Here is a 22,185-nt window from a genome sequence, read left to right on the forward strand (position 1 = left end):
TGTTATTTGTTTTGCAAAAATTCACAGCTCCCGGTTGTTCTGGTCCAATCAGAGCAGGGCTGTGTGAGATCTGACTCTCAATCACAGTCTGGTGCAGTCTGGTGCGCACTGACGAGCATGAACTCAATGAGAGGGTGCTCGGTGTTAGTGTGGGAGGGGCATGAGAGTTGTAAGGCATAAAAAAAAAATTTCTTGGGTTCCGGTTTCCGACCGACCCTGTCAATTTATGTGCGACCCAAATTTATTTTATGAGCTTGGGGAAGAAATAACACTAAATAGTCTAGGCTACATTAAATAAATCCACAAATAAAAGGCGAACTATAATTACATTAATTACCCCTTGCGTTGTGTATAGGGATAAGCGTATTCTCTCTGTTACAAAGTAGCCTATGCACAGCTGTTCACGAAGACGATTGTTTTCGTCACTTACCAAGGCACTCGCAATTTTGTCCAAACACCGCAACTTTTTCGCAAATTTGACCAATCATCGTAGTTTCACTGTGAAATGTCACCTACCGCAACAGTCCCTCGCGCAGAATATTAAGCCAGGTGGCACACTTACTTTTGCACCTTCTGCATATGACACCAAAGACTGCCCTAAGTGTTCGTTCCTCTGCAGTTTTGATGACTATAAATAGAAGGCTAACGTTAACGATCTGCTTACTTGCATCTCTCAACCTGGTGTTGCTAACCTACCTAGGCTATGAAAGTAAGTTAATTAAGGCCTACTTGGTTTACTGACATTTGAGTAGGCTATGCAACCCATTGGCAAACGTTTACCTGGATATGTCCTTTTAGCTTATGTCATGTTTATGTCAAGCTTATGTTTGCTAGCTTGTGGGCTTAGTTTGAGTAGTGCTACCAAAATCATAGAAATTAATAAAATTGCAAGACATTTACCTCTTCTATGATCCAAGAATGATTTCATTCGAGTTGTTTTTTTTAACATTTATTTTAACTAATGACATAGAAGACATTCCCAATTGCATCCACATATGGTAATGCACTATGCAAAAAGTGATTTACACTCATAGCCGAACAGTGAGATGCAAGCCTTCCAATCCACTCAGAAATGTAATTAGGCTACTCTCACGTCCTTAAAGGGGCAGGCAGTGAATTAGACGTACACCACCAATGTAATGACATTAAACAGAAGTGTAGTCAAATAGTTTAAATCAATATGAAATTACTAGATACTTACTTGCATATTAGTAATTATGCAGGCCACAGTCTATGATTTATTAAAAAGATATGAACTTAATATGAATTACAAAATATATGAATGTATTGAAACATATGACATGATGCCATCTCTTGGTTTGATTTTCTACTTTGATTTTCTGTAATCCTTACTGTTTACCTTGGATTATCCTTTTTAATAAGCATCAAGATTATCAGTGTGATTTTGGTCTTACTAACCTTAATTGCCTTAAATTTAAACTATTTTTGCAATTTTCAATTTCTCCACAAGAAACAGCTAAAATCACCGCAACTTCCATCCAGGCATATTAGGTCGCAACAGTCTCAAAAAACCTCGCGAAATCCTGGAGGGATTGATTTTCAACCTATCCCTTACTGCCACTGGAAAAAAAAAAAAAAAAAAAAAAAAAATTCCCTACCGACCCATGGCCTCAACAGTCAACCAACAGGAACCAAACCTTTTTTTTTTTTATGCCCAAACATTCAAAATTTTGGCTAAGTCCCCAATCTGTCAGACTTGCTAACTGCAGCTTTAATGTAGGCTTACCGACTTTTTAAATTGTTTACTGTTAAATGTAACTTTGTATTATTATTATATGTATGTCGCTTTGGACAAAAGCGTTTGCTAAATACCATAACCATAACAAGTAAAAATGGAGAATGACTGAAATGCATAATGAAAAATCCTGAAAACCCTGATATGAAAACGAATGACCATAATCACATGCTGCACTAGAACCCTACTAAGATTTTTCTGGCTAGACACAGATGAGTGCAGATCAAGACAATTGCCATTCATATTCATACAGTATGTGCAAATTTATAGCAAATCACAGTTAAATTAGCTAACTTAAACACTATTTAACTGACCCCTGCGTTTCCAAATAGTCTATCTCTAGATCTGAAATAACAGGCCATTGTTTAGCCAGGTTCCTTTCAGCACAGCTGCCGAAAATGTTCATGATTATGATATTGAAAATAGCAAAAGAGGCTAATAGAAACCAACACCGATCTGAGTGCAGGAATTGTCTTACCACAGGGCTCACATGTGAAACGTTTGTAACACTCCAATTCTAGCATAATAATTTACGGGTTTTGGTAAATATGGTTGCTGAAAACAAGTGTAATGAAACGTTTGTAACACTCCAATTCTAGCATAATAATTTACGGGTTTTGGTAAATATGGTTGCTGAAAACAAGTGTAATTTAAATTTCACGCCCCAATATATTCTCATTTTAGAGGCCTCGCCTCTAGAATTTACGACATGGTGGTGCAAGATACGTCCAAAAGAGAACATTTTTGACTTTGATATAGCCAGAGTGACGTTGCAAGTCCAGCTGAACCAATTTGTTTTGACAACCAGAAAAATGGCAGCAAAGACGTTGACAGGTGTGCTTTCCAAAGCAAAAGTAATTCTCTCCACATGACGTATAGTAGCACGTGGACTGGCAAACCTGCAATTAACAGAGACTATAATGATGGACTACCTGAGTTTCATCCGTGAATCATCTGGTTTTTTTTTTATTCATGGATCAAGTTAATACATTGGTTCAAATAGTCTGGCCTCTTAATGATGGACTAGCCTACCTTAGTTTCATCCATTAAGTCTCTGGCAGGTGTACCAGTCCATGTGCCATTAACCACCTTAGTCCAGACTACTGAAGTTTGGAAACTATCATGGTTCAGACTTACAAAGTATGTTAGTACGACAGTTTTGGAAAACAGTTGTAATTTTGATGTTGGTTGGTTTAACGATTCATTGTACCATTTTAGTGAAAAGCTAACCTCGGTAGTTGTGCGGGAAATGCACCCCAAATTTAAAAAGCTGTCCTACGCCCGTTTTATGCTGCACGTTCATTTTGTAAATGACCAGTGTTCTGATAACACACAAAAAAAGAATGGTTAACAAAAAAATGTCTTCACCAGATCTACAAATATAATGTTATTTTCTCAAATTTATGTTCCTTACCTTTTTGGGTTGTAAAGTGAGTGAGCAAAGATTGCAGTCTGTTTTACGCTTACCAGTTCAATTCTCTATTGAAAATGAAAATTGGAAAATTGGATTACATTTTTTAAAATTGTGTTGTTTTTTTGCTCTACCCTGGAAATCCAGAGTTCTCACGACAGCACAATTTAAATGGTCTCCAGATGTAAATGGTTGTGTATCCTATTACTCAAATTCAATTAAACCTACCAGTAAGCTAGACCTTAATTTCACAGCCTGGGTAGGCTATGTTAGCAACATAGGGCTTGAAAGCATTGACTGTATAAATAGAACAAACAAAAATGAAACCCTGCGTGGAATTTATCTGGGAATAGGCTACTGAAGGTAGGGGCGAGCTACTTTGCTGGCGGGTTTAATTTGGTTCCTTGGTTAAAATATAATGTAGGCTACGTTTGTTTTTGCACAAAATTGCATCTGCTAATAAACTTAAACATAATCACAAACAAATGTGATTTCCTGTGAAATCCCTGACTTTGCCTTCAACGTTAGCTTATTATCTGTTGACATCAAACCTGGAGAGGAACGAACAGTAGCTGTTCCCGAAGTCCACTTGCATGTTTTTTTTAATTAGGCGACTTTTGTTGCAGCAGCGCCACTGCTGAATAGATAGTAGGGGAAACACTGCACTGTATGTAATACATTTTCCTACATTTTGTAATAAATTATTACATATTGCAGTGGTTAGGCCTACTACAAAATTCAGGAAAATGTATTAGGTACATATTGTGTTCAGGAAGTTTAATACAAAATGCAGGAGTTATTAAATAATGATGTGAAAATGTTGTACATTTTGTCATCATTTTGTTACATAATGCGGTGTAACAGGGGGACTGGATGTTTTCCTTTTCTATACTGCATTTGTTATATAGAGTTAAACTTGGTCTTTGGAAGTTTACCCTTTCATTGATTATTATTTTTTATTAGTACTACTGTTTGTTTTGCTTGATTTTCTGTAAAGCACTTTGGGTGCTGTGCTAGAAAAGTGCTATATAAATACATGTTATCATTATTAATGCTACTAGTATTACTATTATTATATCAACACTCTTAAAGGAATTATCCGGAGTAAAATGCACTTTAGATCGATTTACGGATGATTGGGGGTACATACGTTGAGTTGACATCAAAATCATGTCATTCGGATGTGTTTTGAGAAAGTTTGATGGTACCGTTTTCAGTCACAACTCGTAGCCTGGAAGTCAGCGGGGCATTTCAATTGCGCAGCTACAAAACGCTATTTTTATACCTCTTCTACAGTTCCAAACAACATAACACTTACGTGGTAGTGAGTAGAGGGTCCCTAAAGCCAAACCGAAGTATCCCGAGGTCTTTATGTGGTCGAATAGTGAGTCCAGAATGAATTTCATCAAGCCAGTACCTTTCCGGAAATGTTGCCATCTTTGCTGTAGGAGTCTTATTGCTGAGTGTGTTGTAACACGCTCTGGAAATTCACAATTTCGTCGCCGTTTAAAAAAAAAAAAAAACATAGTCCAGTCCATACAACTTCATTTCAATTTCGAAAGAAATACTGGACTATGTTTTTTTTTTTTTTTTAAAAACGGCGACGAAATTTTGAATTTCCAGAGCGTGTTACAACACACTCATCAATAAGACTCCTACGGACTTTCCCCTGAAGGTGGCGGCAAATATGGCAAAATTTCCGGAAAGGTACTGGCTTGATGAAATTCATTCTGGACTATCTATTCGACCACATAAAGACCTTGGGATACTTCGGTTTGGCTTTAGGGACACTCTACTCACTACCACGTAAGAGTTATGTTGTTTGGAACTGTAGAAGAGGTATAAAAATAGCGTTTTGTAGCGGCGCAATTGAAATGCCCCGCTGACTTCCAGGCTACGAGTTGTGACTGAAAACGGTACCATCAAACTTTCTCAAAACACATCCGAATGACATGATTTTGATGTCAACTCAACGTATGTGTCAGGGTTGTGAAGGAGGACCCAAGCGCAAGACTCTTTTCTGACGGAAAACACACTTTATTACAGACTGACTTACTTACATGCATACATAACATGTAACATACAGGACTTGGACTTGACGAAACAGAGAGACGATCCGACAGGGAACAAAGAAACAGGAGGGTAGAAATACACAGAGCAATTAACAAGAGAGACAGAGGACTGGACGAAACCAACGAGACAATAACAGGGAACAGGTGAAGAGGCAGAAAAGGAGGGAAAACTAACGAGACAGGAAGCATGACCAAATAAGGAGATGGGGCGGAGACAAGACAGGTGACAGGCAGGTAAACACAAAGCACATGGGAAACAGGCAAGACAAACACAGCACACAAAATGGCCACCAGGGTGGCACAAACTCAGAAGTCCGGGCCAGATCCTGACAGTACCCCCCCCTCAACGGACGCCTCCCGGCGTCCCCAGAAAAGTCGAACCAGGGTGGGTGGAGGGGGCCTGGACGGAGGGACCGGTCCGATAGACCGTAAACACGGGCAGACTCAGACGGGGCAGACTCAGACGGGGCAGACTCAGACGGGACGACAGACTCAGACGGGACGACAGACTCAGACGGGACGACAGACTCAGACACAACAGACACAGGGGCAGGGGAAGGGACAGGAACAAAGACAGTGACTGGGATGGTGACTGGGATGGTGACTGGGACGGTAACTGGAATGGTGACTGGAACGGTAACTGGAATGGTGACTAGGATGGTGACTGGGACAGAGACACAGACAGAGACAGAGACGGGGATGGTGACGGGAACGGTGACGGGAACGGTAACTGGCACGGTGACGGGGATGGTGACTGGCACAAAGACAGGCAGAGTGACTGGGACAGGGACAGACCACTCAGGATAGACAGGAACGAAGGGCTCGGGCAGAGGCGGGGCCGGAAAGTCAGAGGTGGGCTGAACCGACTCGGGCAGAGGCGGGGCCGGAAAGTCAGAGGGAGGCGGATCCGGCTCGGGCAGAAGCGGGGCCGGAAAGTCAGAGGGAGGCGGATCCGGCTCGGGCAGAAGCGGGGCTAGACAGACAGGCAGAGGCTGGGTTGCCGGCATGGCGTCGGGAGACGCGGCTGCAGGCGTGATGTCGGGAGACGCGGCTGCAGGCGACTGGGCTGTAGGCGTGGCGTCGGGAGACGTGGCTGCAGGCGTGGCGTCGGGCGACTGGGCTGCAGGCGTGGCGTCGGGCGACTGGGCTGCAGGCGTGGCGTCGGGCGACTGGGCTGCAGGCGTGGCGTCGGGCGACTGGGCTGCAGGCGTGGCGTCGGGCGACGGGGCTGCAGGCGTGGCGTCGGGCGACGGGGCTGCAGGCGTGGCGTCGGGCGACGGGGCTGCAGGCGTGGCGTCGTGCGACTGGGCTGCGGGCACAGGAGCGGACTCGGCTGCGGGCACAGGAGCGGACTCGGCTGCGGGCACAGGAGCGGACTCGGCTGCGGGCACAGGAGCGGACTCGGCTGCGGGCACAGGAGCGGACTCGGCTGCGGGCACAGGAGCGGACTCGGCTGCGGGCACAGGAGCGGGCGCCTCTGGGCTGGGCGCAGGAGCGGGCGCCTCTGGGCTGGGCGCAGGAGCGGGCGCCTCTGGGCTGGGCGCAGGAGCGGGCGCCTCTGGGCTGGGCGCAGGAGCGGGCGCCTCTGGGCTGGGCGCAGGAGCGGGCGCCTCTGGGCTGGGCGCAGGAGCGGGCGCCTCTGGGCTGGGCGCAGGAGCGGGCGCCTCTGGGCTGGGCGCAGGAGGCATGGTGTCAGAGGACCGGGTTGGACGACGCTTGGCACGTCTCCTCCTGGAGTTAGCCTGAGGGACCTGAATGAGTTCAGGGGGGAACTGGAACTCGTCAGGCTGAGGCTCTGGACCTGAGGTGACCGGCTGCAGGCGCAGCACGCCCACCCTAAGCCCCTGGCAATGAGCTGGAGGGGCAGGGGCAGGGTCAGGCGCGAGACTAGCAGCCTCAAAAACTGGATTGCCGGAGGGAACAAGGAGGGACTGAAGGCTCTTACCCAGACCTGAGAGCTGGTTGGCCAGGGTAGCCATTCCTGGAACCTTCAGTAGCCCGGGCCTTGAGGAAATAGTCCTCTGCATCAAGGTAACGATAGCTTTTCGGCGCTCCAAGTCAGTGGACTTGACAAGCTCAGAATTGAGCCTGCCGAGAGCGTAATCCACTTCACTCAGCTCGTCCATCGGGAAATCAGAGTCTGCTGGGTCCATTCTTGGTCGGATCGTACTGTCAGGGTTGTGAAGGAGGACCCAAGCGCAAGACTCTTTTCTGACGGAAAACACACTTTATTACAGACTGACTTACTTACATGCATACATAACATGTAACATACAGGACTTGGACTTGACGAAACAGAGAGACGATCCGACAGGGAACAAAGAAACAGGAGGGTAGAAATACACAGAGCAATTAACAAGAGAGACAGAGGACTGGACGAAACCAACGAGACAATAACAGGGAACAGGTGAAGAGGCAGAAAAGGAGGGAAAACTAACGAGACAGGAAGCATGACCAAATAAGGAGATGGGGCGGAGACAAGACAGGTGACAGGCAGGTAAACACAAAGCACATGGGAAACAGGCAAGACAAACACAGCACACAAAATGGCCACCAGGGTGGCACAAACTCAGAAGTCCGGGCCAGATCCTGACAGTATGTACCCCCAATCATCCGTAAATCGATCTAAAGTGCATTTTACTCCGGATAATTCCTTTAATTGTGAATAGTAGACGAGCTACGGCACTCTATGTTGTCTCTGGATTGTAAAACTGTTGCAACAACTGCTCTGATTTCCTTGTTTTGGAGTTGGTTGAAAAATTTGCCCTCAATCAAACAAATTGTCTTCTTTTCTGTAGATTTTATGAAATATAATTCTCACATATTAATTCATTGGTTTGGTAAGAGGTTCAGTGGTTTTCAGAATCACATAATTGTAATTCTTTACAGTTACAGTAGCTTTGAACACATTATCACATAACTGGATTCACTCTATGCTGTGTGTTTGGCTCTGTCTGTGTCACTTATCACGTGGCAGCACTTACCAGAAACTTTTATCAATATCTCACTGTTAAAACAGGGAGTGCAGCTGTGTTTTTGGAGAAGAGGGAATGACTTTCAAACTGTTTGTAAAAAGGACAGCACCTTTCTCCATCCTTTGGACACTAACTAACTATCTTCATCTGCTGGCCCTACACAAGCTAACAGCTACAGATGCATCAGCTTTATACTGCTGTCACAAAGCTTTTGTGTTCCTGCTGTCCTGGATCATTCTCAAGGACCGTTTCATGGGTATAAGAGTAAGTAACTTTTTGATTATTCAGGAAACAAGTACGAATATTCATCAAAGTTTGTTCAGAGCACCTCACCTGCCAAGAAAACCACACCAACGTTTTAAGCACTTGTGACAGCATTCAGTAGCATCTGTAATAGCTAGATTCCATGTTTCTGTTGGTGTCTTGTCATAGGGGTGCTTATTATCATATGTAATAAAACCTGATAATGTAACACAGAGGTGGGCAAACTATAAGGCCCGTGGGCCGGATGCGGTCCGCTGAGCATTTTCAATGTCAATGTCCAAACAGCATGTTAGAGATGACACTTTTTGGGTATGCTCACAATCTTAATTGCAGCAGGTCTAACTTGAACGTTATGCTACTCCATTTATTTGGGAACGCACTTATTGCCTGATGATGGTCATTTGACCGAAACATTGCAATTAAAAGCTACAATTGCAAATGAAGACAGTGTGCGGGAGCTTTCTACTTCCTTTGATATTGGTGACCCTGTGGTCCTTCTCCGACGCACCCCTCCCTAAGGAGGTGTGCAAAAGCACAACTTTTTCAACGCATTTATTGTAACAATTCATAAAATGACTATAATATGCCATCAGAGATTAAGAAAACATGTTATTTTCACATACTGACAATCAGTGTTGCCACAGTTACCTTGAAAAAGTAGTCTGATTACTGATTACTCCTTTAAAAAGTAACTTAGTTACTTGACTGATTACTTGATTTTAAAAGTAACTAAGTTAGATTACAAGTTACTTTATTAGTTACTTTCAGCAGCTGCCGACAACACCCCCACCGCCTCAACATAAAAATGATAACCGGTTTTGCCAATGCTCACTATACAGGAAGTGCATTTTAACAGTAATGTTAGCAATGTATAGCAGACATCCCAACCTAACCTACTTAGCTACTGAAATTCAGATGTTTGTTCAATAATGTCTAAGTACACCAAATAAGGAAGGCATATTGATAGAAATTGTTATAGTAAAATATGTAGATTTTCTTCTCATGTAGCCTTGGCAACTAGCCATCTTGTATAGGCCTGAGTAATATGCAAATGAAATTACACTTGTTAAACTCACCTCAACAAGTCTTTTGCAATCATTTAACCCGCCGTGAGCAATGCTAAAGTCGCTGTTACAAACAGTGCAGTGTGCAAGACTATCATTATGTTTTAATCTTATGAGACAATTGGGTACACTTTTGTGTAGTCTGATGTGAAATGGGTCTTAAATCTTCCTTTTTGAGGGGCACTGACGCTGCCATGACGCTCCTGTTCCTAGATACACTGACTGAACTGATTAATTAAGTTTGGGAGAAAAGAGATATAAGCACACTTACACTGAAAACTGATTGGTTGATTTAGCAAAACAGACCAGGATGCACAAACCCCTCTCTCTCTCAATTCAATTCAATTTATTGTGCTTATAGAGCGCCAAAACATAACACATGTATCATGGCGCTTTACAGAATGTAGGCAATCAGAGAAAGAAGGAAAGAAAGGAAGAAAAGAAAAGCAAGAGAGAGGCCCATGGGTAACAGGGGCGAGGAAAAACTCCCTAGAATTGGAGATATATATAGGAAGAAACCTCGAGCAGATCCACGACTCAAGGGCCTGACCCATCTGCCTAGGGTCAGTACATGACAGTAAGGTCTGTATACATGACAAATGCATATGATAGTCGGGTGTAGAGAATAAGACATGGTGTTAAGCACTTGAGCTGAAAGTTACAAGAGGTGGGATGATTACGTATCCGTTATGGTAATTCATTATTCCTGATTTAGTGACAGAAAGTTCAATAGTCCAGCGTTGGAATTGTCCAGGGGAAGGGAGTTGTCGAGGGGCATGTGGTGGGTTGGCAGACGGGCCAGTAATCCGGGCAGAGTTGTCATAGGCTGGTGGTGGGTCGCTAGGCTGTACGGGCCAGGAGTCCAGATAGGGGGCAGTAATAGGGCAGTCGAGGATGGGACTTCAGGTGAGATGGGTGAGAGGAGGGCCAACACACGGATGGTTGATGACTGGTGATGATATACCTCACAAGTGAGGTACAGTAAGGGGGAAGAAAGAGAGATGTAGAGTGGGTTAGTATTACTGAAAATCAAAATGGTTAATGTCAATAAGTAATCAGTAGTACTATATATTGTTACAGTATACCATGGTGGGAATAGGCAAGAGAGGGAGAGTTGAGAGAGAGAGAGAGAAGGGGGGAGAGGAGGGGGGGGGGTTGTACGGCGAGACACATGAAAAGTCCATGACAGCACTATGCTATAGCAGCATAACTAAGGCATGGTGAGGGTTAGTCGACACCAGGGGCCTGTACTACGAAGGGAGCTTAACCTACCCAGATGTAACCCAGGGTTACTTTGTTAAACCGGGGTTGACAAAACCTGGTTATCTTTAGTGGTGTTAATCGGTACTGCGACGCTGATTATGAAGTTGATTTGTTGAGCCGGGGTTAACCTCATTGGAGTTTGTGCGCGTTCACATAAAAGGGGCGGGTTGCAGCGCAAATCACCACTTTCAGTGATGACGCGTTCACCTTATTTTACGGATGAGGAATGCACAATTATTATGACAAGTTATGAGGAATTAAAACCCACTCTACGACAAAAATCAAATACGTCGGCAGTGAACAAAGCAAGGCAAGGCTGTTGGCAACGTATTGCAGATCGGGTAGCCTAAATGCCTAAAAGTAAAGTTTTATGTCCACATGTTCTTCAAATACGGAGGATTAATAGCTTGCGGAATGTATTTAATGAGTTTAAATAATTAAATTGCTTATTTATTTTGAGTTCATAGAAATGCCTACAGATGCAACACAATTTAGAAGTGGGCATATAGATTACAGTAATAAGGATAATTGAATGTTTAAGTAGCCCCATTGACTGATTTAGTGTATGCCTAATCCTGTGAACATTTCAGATGCAACACCATTGCCAAACGCACATGGCAGCAGGTGAAAATGAAACACAAACACATTATTCAGAATAGTGGTTTATATAGTCATAGCTTGCATTAATATTTCTTAATTATGAAAACATGTAGGCCTATCCTTTGAACACTACTGTAAGGCACCAGAGTGTTTTACAGTAGCAGAGGAGTTGGCCATCGCAAATAATAGTGGAAGGCCGATTATGGAGGGGGTTGAGGGAGGCATTCGGTCGGATTCTGGTGCTGTGGAAAATAATGTGTAGCCTTTATGTGCAGGGTACAGTAATATGACATTCAATTCAATAAGTTTGTTAAAATGGTGATTTTAATTTATTAGGCCTACTATATGTCCGATTTATTCTTGCTCAGATGTTCAGCATACTGTAGGCCTATGTCCGATTTATTTTCGGACATACAGTAGGCTATTCTTGCTCAGATGTTCAGCATCACCAATGGAATACATGAATGTCCACGTACGGGCATTGCTATGAGACGTCTTCCTAGATCATCTGACAAAGATAACGAATTCCCTCGGCTGACAATCTATATCTTCATAGAGAATATCGTCCGGGTAGGCTATATATATTTTCTGGCGGTCTCTAAAACCCCTCGCCCTGCGAAGAGAGTCCCTCACGATTTGCGCTCCAATGTCGTATGGATCATCCAGGTACGCCGACATGTCTCGGGAGAAATTGTTAGTGGAGGGGTGATACTTATAAAGGGTGTGGTTAACGGAAACCTCGGGTTAACCAAGAACATAACCTGCTCGGAGCAGGTTTGAGATGCAGCGTAAATTGCCATGGCAGCATACCTCGGTTAAAACCTATCCACCTTTCGTAGTACGGGTTAATCGGGAAGTTACGCCACACGTGATCAAGTTACTCTCGAAGTTACCCAGATAAGCCAGTAACCCCGCTTCGTAGTACAGGCCCCAGCGCAGGTATGGTCAGTGACCACCATCGCACGCGTGACTGGGGTGCCAGTGACACGAGGGTGGTCCATTCCAAAAAAACCTGAGGTGGGTGAATTTCCACGCACCATACCTAACTATGGGAGGCAGTAAAGAGGTATGTTTTAAGTCTAGACTTAAAAATAGGGAGGGTGTCTGCTAGTCGAATTGAGGTAGGAAGATTATTCCAGAGGAGGGGTGCGCGATAGCTGAAAGCTCTGCCTCCTACTGTAGTTTTTGAGATTCTTGGAATTACAAGAAGGCCAGTATTCTGTGATCGTAGCGGTCTGGGTGGGTTGTATGGGACTAGGAGATCTTTAATATATTCTGGTGCCTGGCCATTAATGGCTTTGTATGTTAGAAGTAATATTTTGAAGTCAATGCGACTTCTAACAGGCAGCCAGTGTAGAGATGCCAGGATAGGGGAAATATGTTCATATTTTTTAGTTCTAGTGAGTGTGCGAGCAGCTGCATTTTGTATAAGCTGTAAGCTCTTTAGACAGGTGTTATTGCAGCCAGCGAATAGAGCATTGCAATAATCAATCCTTGACGTGACAAAAGCATGGATTAATTTCTCAATGTCTGGTAGGGATAAAGACTTCCTTATCTTTGAAATGTTCCTTAAATGATAAAATGAAGCTTTGGTAATCTGTTTTATGTGATTACTTAGTGATAGGTCTTGGTCAATTGTAACTCCTAGATTTTTAACACATGTGGATGAGGATAGTCGGAGATCAGTAAATGTAGCCTGTGATGAGGATAGGATATCCCTCATCTTTTTAGGTCCTAAAACCATGACTTCTGTTTTATCGGAGTTCAAAAGCAGGAAATTGTTTGTCATCCATGTCTTTATGTCTCGTATACATGTGTCAAGTTTGGCTAATGGAGTTAATTCGTCAGGTTTTATGGAAAGGTATAGTTGTGTATCGTCTGCATAAGAATGAAATGTAATGCCATGTTTCCTAATTTCTGAGCGTAGAGGAAGCATATAGAGAGAAAATAACAGGGGCCCTAGTACTGAGCCTTGAGGCACCCCATATTTTACCATAGTCTGGGTAGATGGTTCATTGTGAACCTGTACAAATTGTCTGCGGTTAGAAAGGTATGATCTAAACCAAGCGAGTGCTGAGTCTTTAATGCCTATCGAATGTTCAAGCCTGTGGAGTAGTATGTTGTGGTCTATGGTGTCAAAGGCAGCACTGAGGTCCAGGAGGACCAATATTGATATGTCCATTATCGGCAGCGATGAGCAGGTCATTAAAAACTTTAACTAAGGCTGATTCAGTACTGTGGTGAGCTCTGAAACCAGACTGATATAATTCTTGGATTTTATTCATATGCAAGAAGGTACCAATTTGTTTCGTTTTTTCTAGTATTTTTGACAAAAAAGGGAGATTAGATATAGGCTTATAGTTGGCCAGATTGTTAGGGTCAAGGGTAGGCTTTTTGAGGGATGGCTTAATGACAGATTTTAAACGACTGTGGTACATGGCCTGATAGCAGTGAGTTATTTATAATCTGGAGCAAAGCATTATCCAAGAAAGGGAGAGCAGTCTTCAGAAGATGAGTAGGAATAGGATCTAGTAGACTAGTTGTAGATTTTGATGAAGAGATTGTGGAAGTGAGGTCTAATATGTCAATAGGTGTAAATGAATTCAACGTTGTTCGTCTCATCTGTGATTCAATTATGTTTTCGCTACCGTTCAGCAATGGAGTATGAATATTTGGTGAGACTGACTGGATATTAATCTTATCTCTAATTGTTTCAATTTTGTCATTGAAAAAGTTCATGAAGTCATTACTGTTTAGGCAAATAGGGATAGATTCGGTTACTTCGGTGTGGCTCTTCGTCAGGCGGGAGATTGTGGTAAAGATACATTCTGTATTGTTTTTGTTTTCTTCGATCAGCGAGGAGTTGACTTGGGGCCTGTACTACGAAGCGGGGTTTCTGGCTTATCTGGGTAACTTCGAGAGTAACTTGATCACGTGTGGCGTAACTTCCCGGTTAACCCGTACTACAAAAGGTGGATAGGTTTTAACCGAGGTATGCTGCCATGGCAATTTACGCTGCATCTCAAACCTGCTCCGAGCAGGTTATGTTCTTGGTTAACCCTTAGAACCCGATTGACGCAAAGTGCGTCAAAAAACACACCCTTTCTTCTCTGTTACATTGCTCCGGAACGGTTCATCGCAGCGAGATGAAACCTTTATTGCACGACAGAGCAGAAGTGGGGCTTTCCAACGAGACTACACACTTGTCTGTACGATCAAGTATGAAAATTAAAAAAAATCATGAAATTAAATCAAATTGCATCATATTTACAGTCTATACTTCTCTGCGTTCACCTGCACACACATTACTCTAGTTTGAATTACTCGCGAACCCGTGATCGCATCGATATGGCAAGCATATCAGATGAAAGAGGGGGCACAGGGCTATCCATTGGTACCATGTTTATCGATCCTTCTGGCTTATAAAACCAGACGAAGTGACTGCAAAATAATAACGTCATGTACACAAACCAACGCTGCACACTCATTACTCTCGTTTGAATTACTCGCGGACCCGTGATCGCATAGATATGCCACGCATGTCAGATGAAAGAGGAGACTCAGAGCTATCATTTGATACCAAGTACATCCTTCTGGGTTATAAAACAGACGAAGTGACAGCAAAATAATAACTTCATATAGCTGGACTTACCCCACGTTTGTGTCTGTTCTTGTGGCAAAGCATGTTTATAATCCAATGCTATCATGTGTTTCTCTATGGCAAAGCATGTTCATATTCCGGTTTTGAGATCCTAGCAAATTCATGCATGGCATCCAATTCAAGGCTCACATTGCATCCCAATTTGTTCAACAAATAAACACCTTTTTTGCCTTTACTTTGTTCATGGCAATGCAGTAAAGAGTTGAGAATTATTATGACTGCATACACACAGGCACGCAGGCTAACACGCAACCTCGGGTCAAGTCAGGTCAGATCAGTTCACAGATATGGAGCGCAGAAAGGTCATTTTTCATCACTAAATAAAAAATGGCATTTATTTCTGTAAATCACACAGCAAATATTTCTGTAAATTGCTCAGCCCCAGAGTATCCCTCCAACATGGCAATTATATTGCCCGATTCAGGACAGTCTGCCCTACACACACATGAAATGCATGTAGAGCTGTGAGCTTGCAGTGGTGAGATACATGTCGAAATATAAGAATTTTTATAATACTTTATTTATATTTTAATTCTTTAAAAATCAAAATAAAATCAATGCTAGTATTAATACATGAAATGATGGCAGATCTGAATAGCCTAAACTCTCCTGAAAAAAACAATATATAATATATGTGTGTGGCACTTACAATGACCAGAATAAATCCTTATGAATAAAGGTAGTGAAAATGCCCTAAAAACAGCTTAGGGTTCTAAGGGTTAACCCGAGGTTTCCGTTAACCACACCCTTTATAACAGGGGTCGGCAATTACGTTTGGACCCGGGCCAATTTTTTTTCAGACAATGGCATCGCGGGCCATAGCTTTTGTAATGGGGGGGGGGGGGGGGGTTATAGGCCTACTATTTAAATTATTAATTATTATATTATATTAAAATAAACATCATCTAACTTTTAAAATGCATTTAATTTAATTCCATTAAAAACGTTTATTTGCTTATGTGCGCTGTTTTTATGCCGCCTGCTGCATCTCCTGTCGTCTCTCATGAAACAGGCGACTTGCCTAGCAACTTGCCGTAACTAATGTGTAGGCTACAAATATTATTCTTTTGGATGACGTGTAAATGATTAGCTGAACATTGCTATATGCTAGTTATCGATGCAAAATGTCGTTGTCAAAAGCCTTGAAAAGAAAAATTGATTCAGAATGCAGGACCTACAAAGAAGAATGGAAGCAGAGGTATGTGTTGAGCCTGCCTGCATTTCTTAATGCCAAGCCTATTAATTTAACGAAACATAGGCTATTTTTGACCTTGCCCACTGGAAGAGGGAGACAGGACACTGTTGTTTTTTTTTTGCACAAGATTACGCGCACTCGCGTGCCAATACCGTTCCGACCTGTGCGTCATGGATAACTGCAAGGATGTTCCACCTGTTTTGTCACTTTAGTAGGACTATCATCTATACCTCAATAAATGTTTTGAAATTGATGGGATTGCTGTAGGCCTTTTTTTCTTTTTAAAAACATGGGGTTAAAAAAAAATTCATTCAACAGCAAATTAACGTCATCTCGCGGGCCAGATAGAATCAATGGCGGGCCAAAATTGGCCCGCGGGCCACTATTTGCCGACCCCTGCTTTATAAGTACCACCACTCCACTAACAATTTCTCCCTAGACATGTCGGCGTACCTGGATGATCCATACGACATTGGAGCGCAAATCGTGAGGGACTCTCTTCGCAGGGCGAGGGGTTTTAGAGACCGCCAGAAAATATATATAGCCTACCCGGACGATATTCTCTATGAAGATATAGATTGTCAGCCGAGGGAATTCGTTATCTTTGTCAGATGATCTAGGAAGACGTCTCATAGCAATGCCCGTATGTGGACATTCATGTATTCAATCGGTGATGCAAGAATACTGTATGTCCTAAAATAAATCGGACATAGGCCTACAGTATGCTGAACATCTGAGCAAGAATAGCCTAAAATAAATCGGACATAGCCTACAGTAGGCCTAATAAATAAAAATCATCATTTTAACAAACTTGTTGAATTGAATGTCATATTACTGTACCCTGCACATAAAGGCTACACATTTCCACAGCACCAGAATCCGACCGAATGCCTCCCTCAACCCCCTCCATAATCGGCCTTCCACTATTATTTGCGATGGCCAACTCCTCTGCTACTGTAAAACACTCTGGTGCCTTACAGTAGTGTTCAAAGACACCTTTTTCTTGTTAGCTGTAAAACAGAGGCCAAGTGAAGGCTATAAGCATAGGCCTACATGTTTTCATAATTAAGAAATATTAATGCAAGCTATGACTATATAAACCACTATTCTGAATAATGTGTTTGTGTTTCATTTTCACCTGCTGCCATGTGCGTTTGGCAATGGTGTTGCATCTGAAATGTTCACAGGATTAGGCATAGCCTACACTAAATCAGTCAATGGGGCTACTTAAATATTCAATTTTCTTTATTACTGTAATCTATATGCCCACTTCTAAATTGTGTTGCATCTGTAGGCATTTCTATGAACTCAAAATAAGTAATTTAATTATTTCAACTCATTAAATACATTCCGCAAGCTATTAATCCTCCGTATTTGAAGAACATTTGGAAATAAAACTTTACTTTTAGGCATTTAGGATCTGCAATACGTTGCCAACAGCCTTGCCAGCTTGCTTTGTTCACTGCCGACGTATTTGATTTTTGTCGTAGAGTGGGTTTTAATTCCTCATAACTTAATAAATAATTGTGCATTCCTCATCCGTAAAATAAGGTGAACGCGTCATCACTGAAAGTGGTGATTTGCGCTGCAACCCGCCCCTTTTATGTGAACGCGCACAAACTCCAATGAGGTTAACCCCGGCTCAACAAATCAACTTCATAATCAGCGTCGCAGTACCGATTAACACCACTAAAGATAACCAGGTTTTGTCAACCCCGGTTTAACAAAGTAACCCTGGGTTACATCTGGGTAGGTTAAGCTCCCTTCGTAGTACAGGCCCTTGGCCTCGTTGAGTGCTTTTTTGTAGGTGATAAGGCTATCTTTCCATGCTTGGCGAAAAACTTCCAATTTAGTGGTACGCCATTTTTGTTCAAGTTTACGGGCTGTTTGTTTGAGTGTTTTTGTCTGTGTGGTATACCATGGAGCACGCCTTACTTGTTTTCTCATTCTCTTTTTGAGTGGTGCTGCTGAATCAAGGGTTGAGCGTAATGAGTTCATCACATTATCAGTTAACAAGTCGACCTCGGCTGGATTAAGGAATGGGCCTTCTGATAGGCCTACCGCATGAGTCCGGAATGGGGCAAGCGTAAGCGAAATTTTTTCTAGAAAGTCTGCATTAGTTTTTTCAGATAAGCCGCGGCTGTAGTATTCGGCTAAATTAGGTACTGCATGTTGTAATGTCATTGTAAAAGTAATTAGATGGTGGTCAGTTAAGGTCGGGTGTTGTGGCAAGATTGTTAACTGCTCTATGTTTATGGCGTATGACAAGACTAGATCAATAGTATGGTTATGTCGGTGCGTGGGTGAATTAACATTTTGGCAGAACCCGACATGGTCAATTAGGGATTGAAATACAATTGTGAGACAATCGTGCACATTATCCATATGAATATTAAAATCACCCAATATAAGTATTTTTTCTGTTTGGATAGTTAAAGTGGAAAGGAAATCAGAAAATTCCTCTAAGAATTCAGTGTAGGGGCCAGGGGGTCTGTACAATGTGACCACAGTTACAGGCTGATCAGTTTTCCAGTCTGGCGGTAAAAAATTGAGGACTAGAACTTCAAAAGATTTAAACTTGTGTGTGAGCTTGGGAGATGTGAGAAGACTAGATTGATAGATTGTAGCTACTCCACCTCCCATGCCAGTGTGGCGTGGTACATGATAAATCAAATGTGAGGGAAGTGTAGACTCATTTAATGGAAGGTATTCATCTGGTTTAAGCCAGGTTTCAGTAAGGGACTGTACGATATTTACCGGGGGGGGAGGGCCGGTCGTCAGGGGGGGAGGGCCTAAGAGAATTTTTTAAGCCTTAGGGGAAGGCCCAGGAGAAATGTTTTGGCCTGGGGGGAGGGCCGAGGAAAAACATTTTTTCCTGGTCCATGATATTTTTTCCCCCTGATCAATGATCCGTTTTCGATATTTTAAAAGGTTTGTAGGCCAAAACATGATTCACGTCCTTTTGACAGAGTGGGCGAGTCCAAAAAGTCGCAACCCTACCTGAATCTCCCACAACTCCCCTCGTAAGCTTGCAGGTCACCCGCGGTTATGAGTCATAACCAAATATTTTAATGATATTCGGGTCATTTGCGGGCGGGTCAGTTAAAATTAATTAAATATATATTTTCTACAAATAGGCCTACTTAAAATATCACGAGAAGGCTAGCATCAATACAGTAAAGCATCAATACAGTAGCCTAAGTCAACAGTAAAGAAGCTGAAGACGCGAGTTAAAATAATAAAGACACCCCTTCAGGAAAAGCGATATAGGCTATGGGAAATATTGGGAAAAGTTCTTAAAGAAGATGACAGTAGTACAAGTTATGGTCTATGTAGGCCTACTTCTTGCGAAGCCATTTAAAAGTATGACAGCCGAAACGGGCAGCCTGCAGAATAAATCTTATGGCACAGACTACACAGCCATATCTACCGGTATGTATAGGTTCGCGCATGCATAAAAGTTACCTTAGTTCGTTGTGTTTGTGACTTTAAACAGTGGATGTGCTTTAGTAAAGCTTTGTGCTTCATTTAGCATTTTAAACCAGTTCTTACGCTAACGTTTTGACCAGCAATGTATCTCTCTTGCCTACCTTGCCTCCCCATTTCTATTTTCGAAAGAAGTATGTCCATGGCCAAATCTTATCCTAGTGTTCTAATTCTTGGTGGTTGCGTGCGTGCTTGCGCTCTTATTCTCATTCTCTCTCCTGCGCAAACATTATGTCCTGCATGCCTGCGTGTAGTTCTACTGCATAAAGTTTTGCAAATAAATTAGTTTGTTTTACAGAAATGGACTACTGCATGCAGGCTATAACCAAAAGCACACATTTTGTAAATAAGTGGGTCGGGTATAATTTTGTCCTAATTAATATTCGCGGTCCGAGTTGCGGTCGGGTTGATTAAAATATCGGGTGACCGCGGGCCGCTTGTGACCAAACCCGCGCAACACTGGTTTGTGTGCTTATGACATTTGCTGGCCGTTTTAACCTTGTAAACGTAATTTTTCAACCAGTTTTATTTGATTCACGTAGGGGGGAGGGCCTAGGAGAATTTTTTTGAGCCGGGGGGAGGCCCCTGGAAAAAAAAAATTGACCAGGGGGGAGGGCCAGGCAGAACATTTTTAACCCGATCGTCTGGCGACCGGCCCTCCCCCCCCGCTAAATATCGTACAGTCCCTAAGACACATAACATCTATATGATTGTCAGTAATAATTTCATTAACCAAGGCAGTTTTACTTGACAGTGATCGAATATTAAGTAAAGCAAGTGTAAGTTGCGTTTTTGGAGGAATTTGCTTCACCGAAGAAGTTTTTATCGTAATAAGATTGCTACGAATAATTCCCCTAGTGGGTCGAGTAAGAGTTGACAGTCTTGGTACAGACACCCTCTCTATTTGGCCTTGTATGCCCTGTATACCTGGGTGACTGTTAGGACGGCAGAGATCTGTGTAAGACCTTATCTCTGCTTCCTGGATCTCTGGTTCGTCAGGAACTAGCCTCGGTTAAGTGACGGTCTATGTTCTTTGAAAGGAGGGCAGTACCCTCCCATGTGGGATGGATACCGTCTCTTTTCAACAGTCCAGGTTTCCCCCAGAAGGAGCTAAAGTTATCTATGAAGCCCACATTGTTATTGGCACACCACTTTGACAGCCATCGGTTGAGGTCCGAAATTCTGCTGAGCATTTCATCACCTCTTTTAATGGGTATGGGTCCAGAGAAAGTTACAGAGTCAGACATCTGTTGCACGAACCTGCACACGGAGATAAAGTTTTGTATGGTGATCTCTGATTGACGCAATCGGACGTCATTAGTGCCAGTGTGGATAACTATTTTCCAGTATTTACGATTAGCTTTAGCCAGCACTTTCAAATTTGATTCGATGTCGTTAGCTCTGGCCCCAGATATCGATTTTACTATGGCCGATGGAGTCGCTAGCATCATGTTACGTTTAGTAGAAGCGCCAATGACCAGAGTAGCAGGTTTCTCGGTTTCTCTAGCTAAGGGGGAGAATCTATTAGAAACATGAATAGGTTGGTGATTAGCAGTGGGCTTCCTTCGTTTGGATTTAGATCCAGGCGAAACAGGCCCAACGGGCTGCTTTCGCTTGGGTCTGGCTCCCCTAACAGTCACCCAAGGACTATCCCCTTGCTGCGAGGGGGCTGTCATGGTTGTGCTAACTGTGCAGTCGGCTGGTGCATCCACACAATTTACCAAGGGTTCTGCCACTAGCTGTTTGCTAATCTGATCCAGTGTTTGGATGCGATTCTCTAGTTCACCTATCCTCGCCTCCAAGTTAGTTATTAGTCTGCATTTTTTACAAGTAGCATGTCCACTAAAGGAGGCTGAAGAGTTAGCTAGCATGTGACACGCCGGGCAACGGAGAGAATCGGAAATAGGAGAGGCAGGGGCAGCAGAGGACCCTGCCATCGTCCTTAAGATAGATTAGACAAGTGAATTATATTAGACAAGTGAATTGGCTACACGAGTGGTTAAGAGTGGAGTTTTTACGTAAATAAAACCTAGGTGTAGTCTAATTAAGTGGATTACGTGGAAAGAAAAACAGGAGCAAGCTAGCGTGAGAGCAGCCACTCTGACACTCTCCCTCTCCGTTATGTGCGCGTTAAACTCATATGCACACGCGATTTGAAGTCCGGTCTGGCTTGCGTGCTCTTGTTCGCTCTAGGTTCCGGGAGATTTTATGTAATTTGCGGGCGTCAGGAAGCGGCTATCAATATGTGGGAGACTTGGGATGTCTAGCTAGACCGCACTTTGTCGCCAGCACAGAATGTACAATGTACCTTAATGTTGTCATGTTTAGCTGACACAAACTCAAAGTAATGACTGATGAAATGTGCATCTCTCTCTCTCCCTCCATTGTTGTTTACGTTTGTGTCGCTGCGTGGTTTTACACGTGAATTCTGCTCATGC

General features: G+C 43.0%; 2 protein-coding genes across 3 annotated transcripts in view; one reads left to right on the forward strand and one right to left on the reverse strand.

Moving 5' to 3' along the window:
* Positions 1 to 22,185, forward strand: part of LOC143111736 (solute carrier family 35 member F4-like) — a 75,139-nt gene that overhangs the window by 23,057 nt on the left and 29,897 nt on the right. For both annotated transcript variants that reach the window (XM_076273992.1, XM_076273993.1), the window contains one exon: positions 8,259 to 8,478. In XM_076273992.1, coding sequence (XP_076130107.1) covers positions 8,259 to 8,478 — 220 coding nt within the window. The remainder of the gene's footprint in view (positions 1 to 8,258; positions 8,479 to 22,185) is intronic.
* Positions 20,441 to 21,423, reverse strand: LOC143111953 (uncharacterized). The gene has a single exon (XM_076274193.1). The coding sequence runs from the start codon at positions 21,421 to 21,423 to the stop codon at positions 20,743 to 20,745; it is 681 nt and encodes a 226-aa protein (XP_076130308.1). The 3' UTR covers positions 20,441 to 20,742.

Source organism: Alosa pseudoharengus, unplaced genomic scaffold (genome assembly GCF_046254945.1).
Source record: "Alosa pseudoharengus isolate Yale_2024_CS ecotype anadromous, Long Island Sound unplaced genomic scaffold, YU_APseudo_1.1 YU_APseudo_1.1_scf_8, whole genome shotgun sequence".
Taxonomy (NCBI): Eukaryota; Metazoa; Chordata; class Actinopteri; order Clupeiformes; family Clupeidae; genus Alosa; species Alosa pseudoharengus.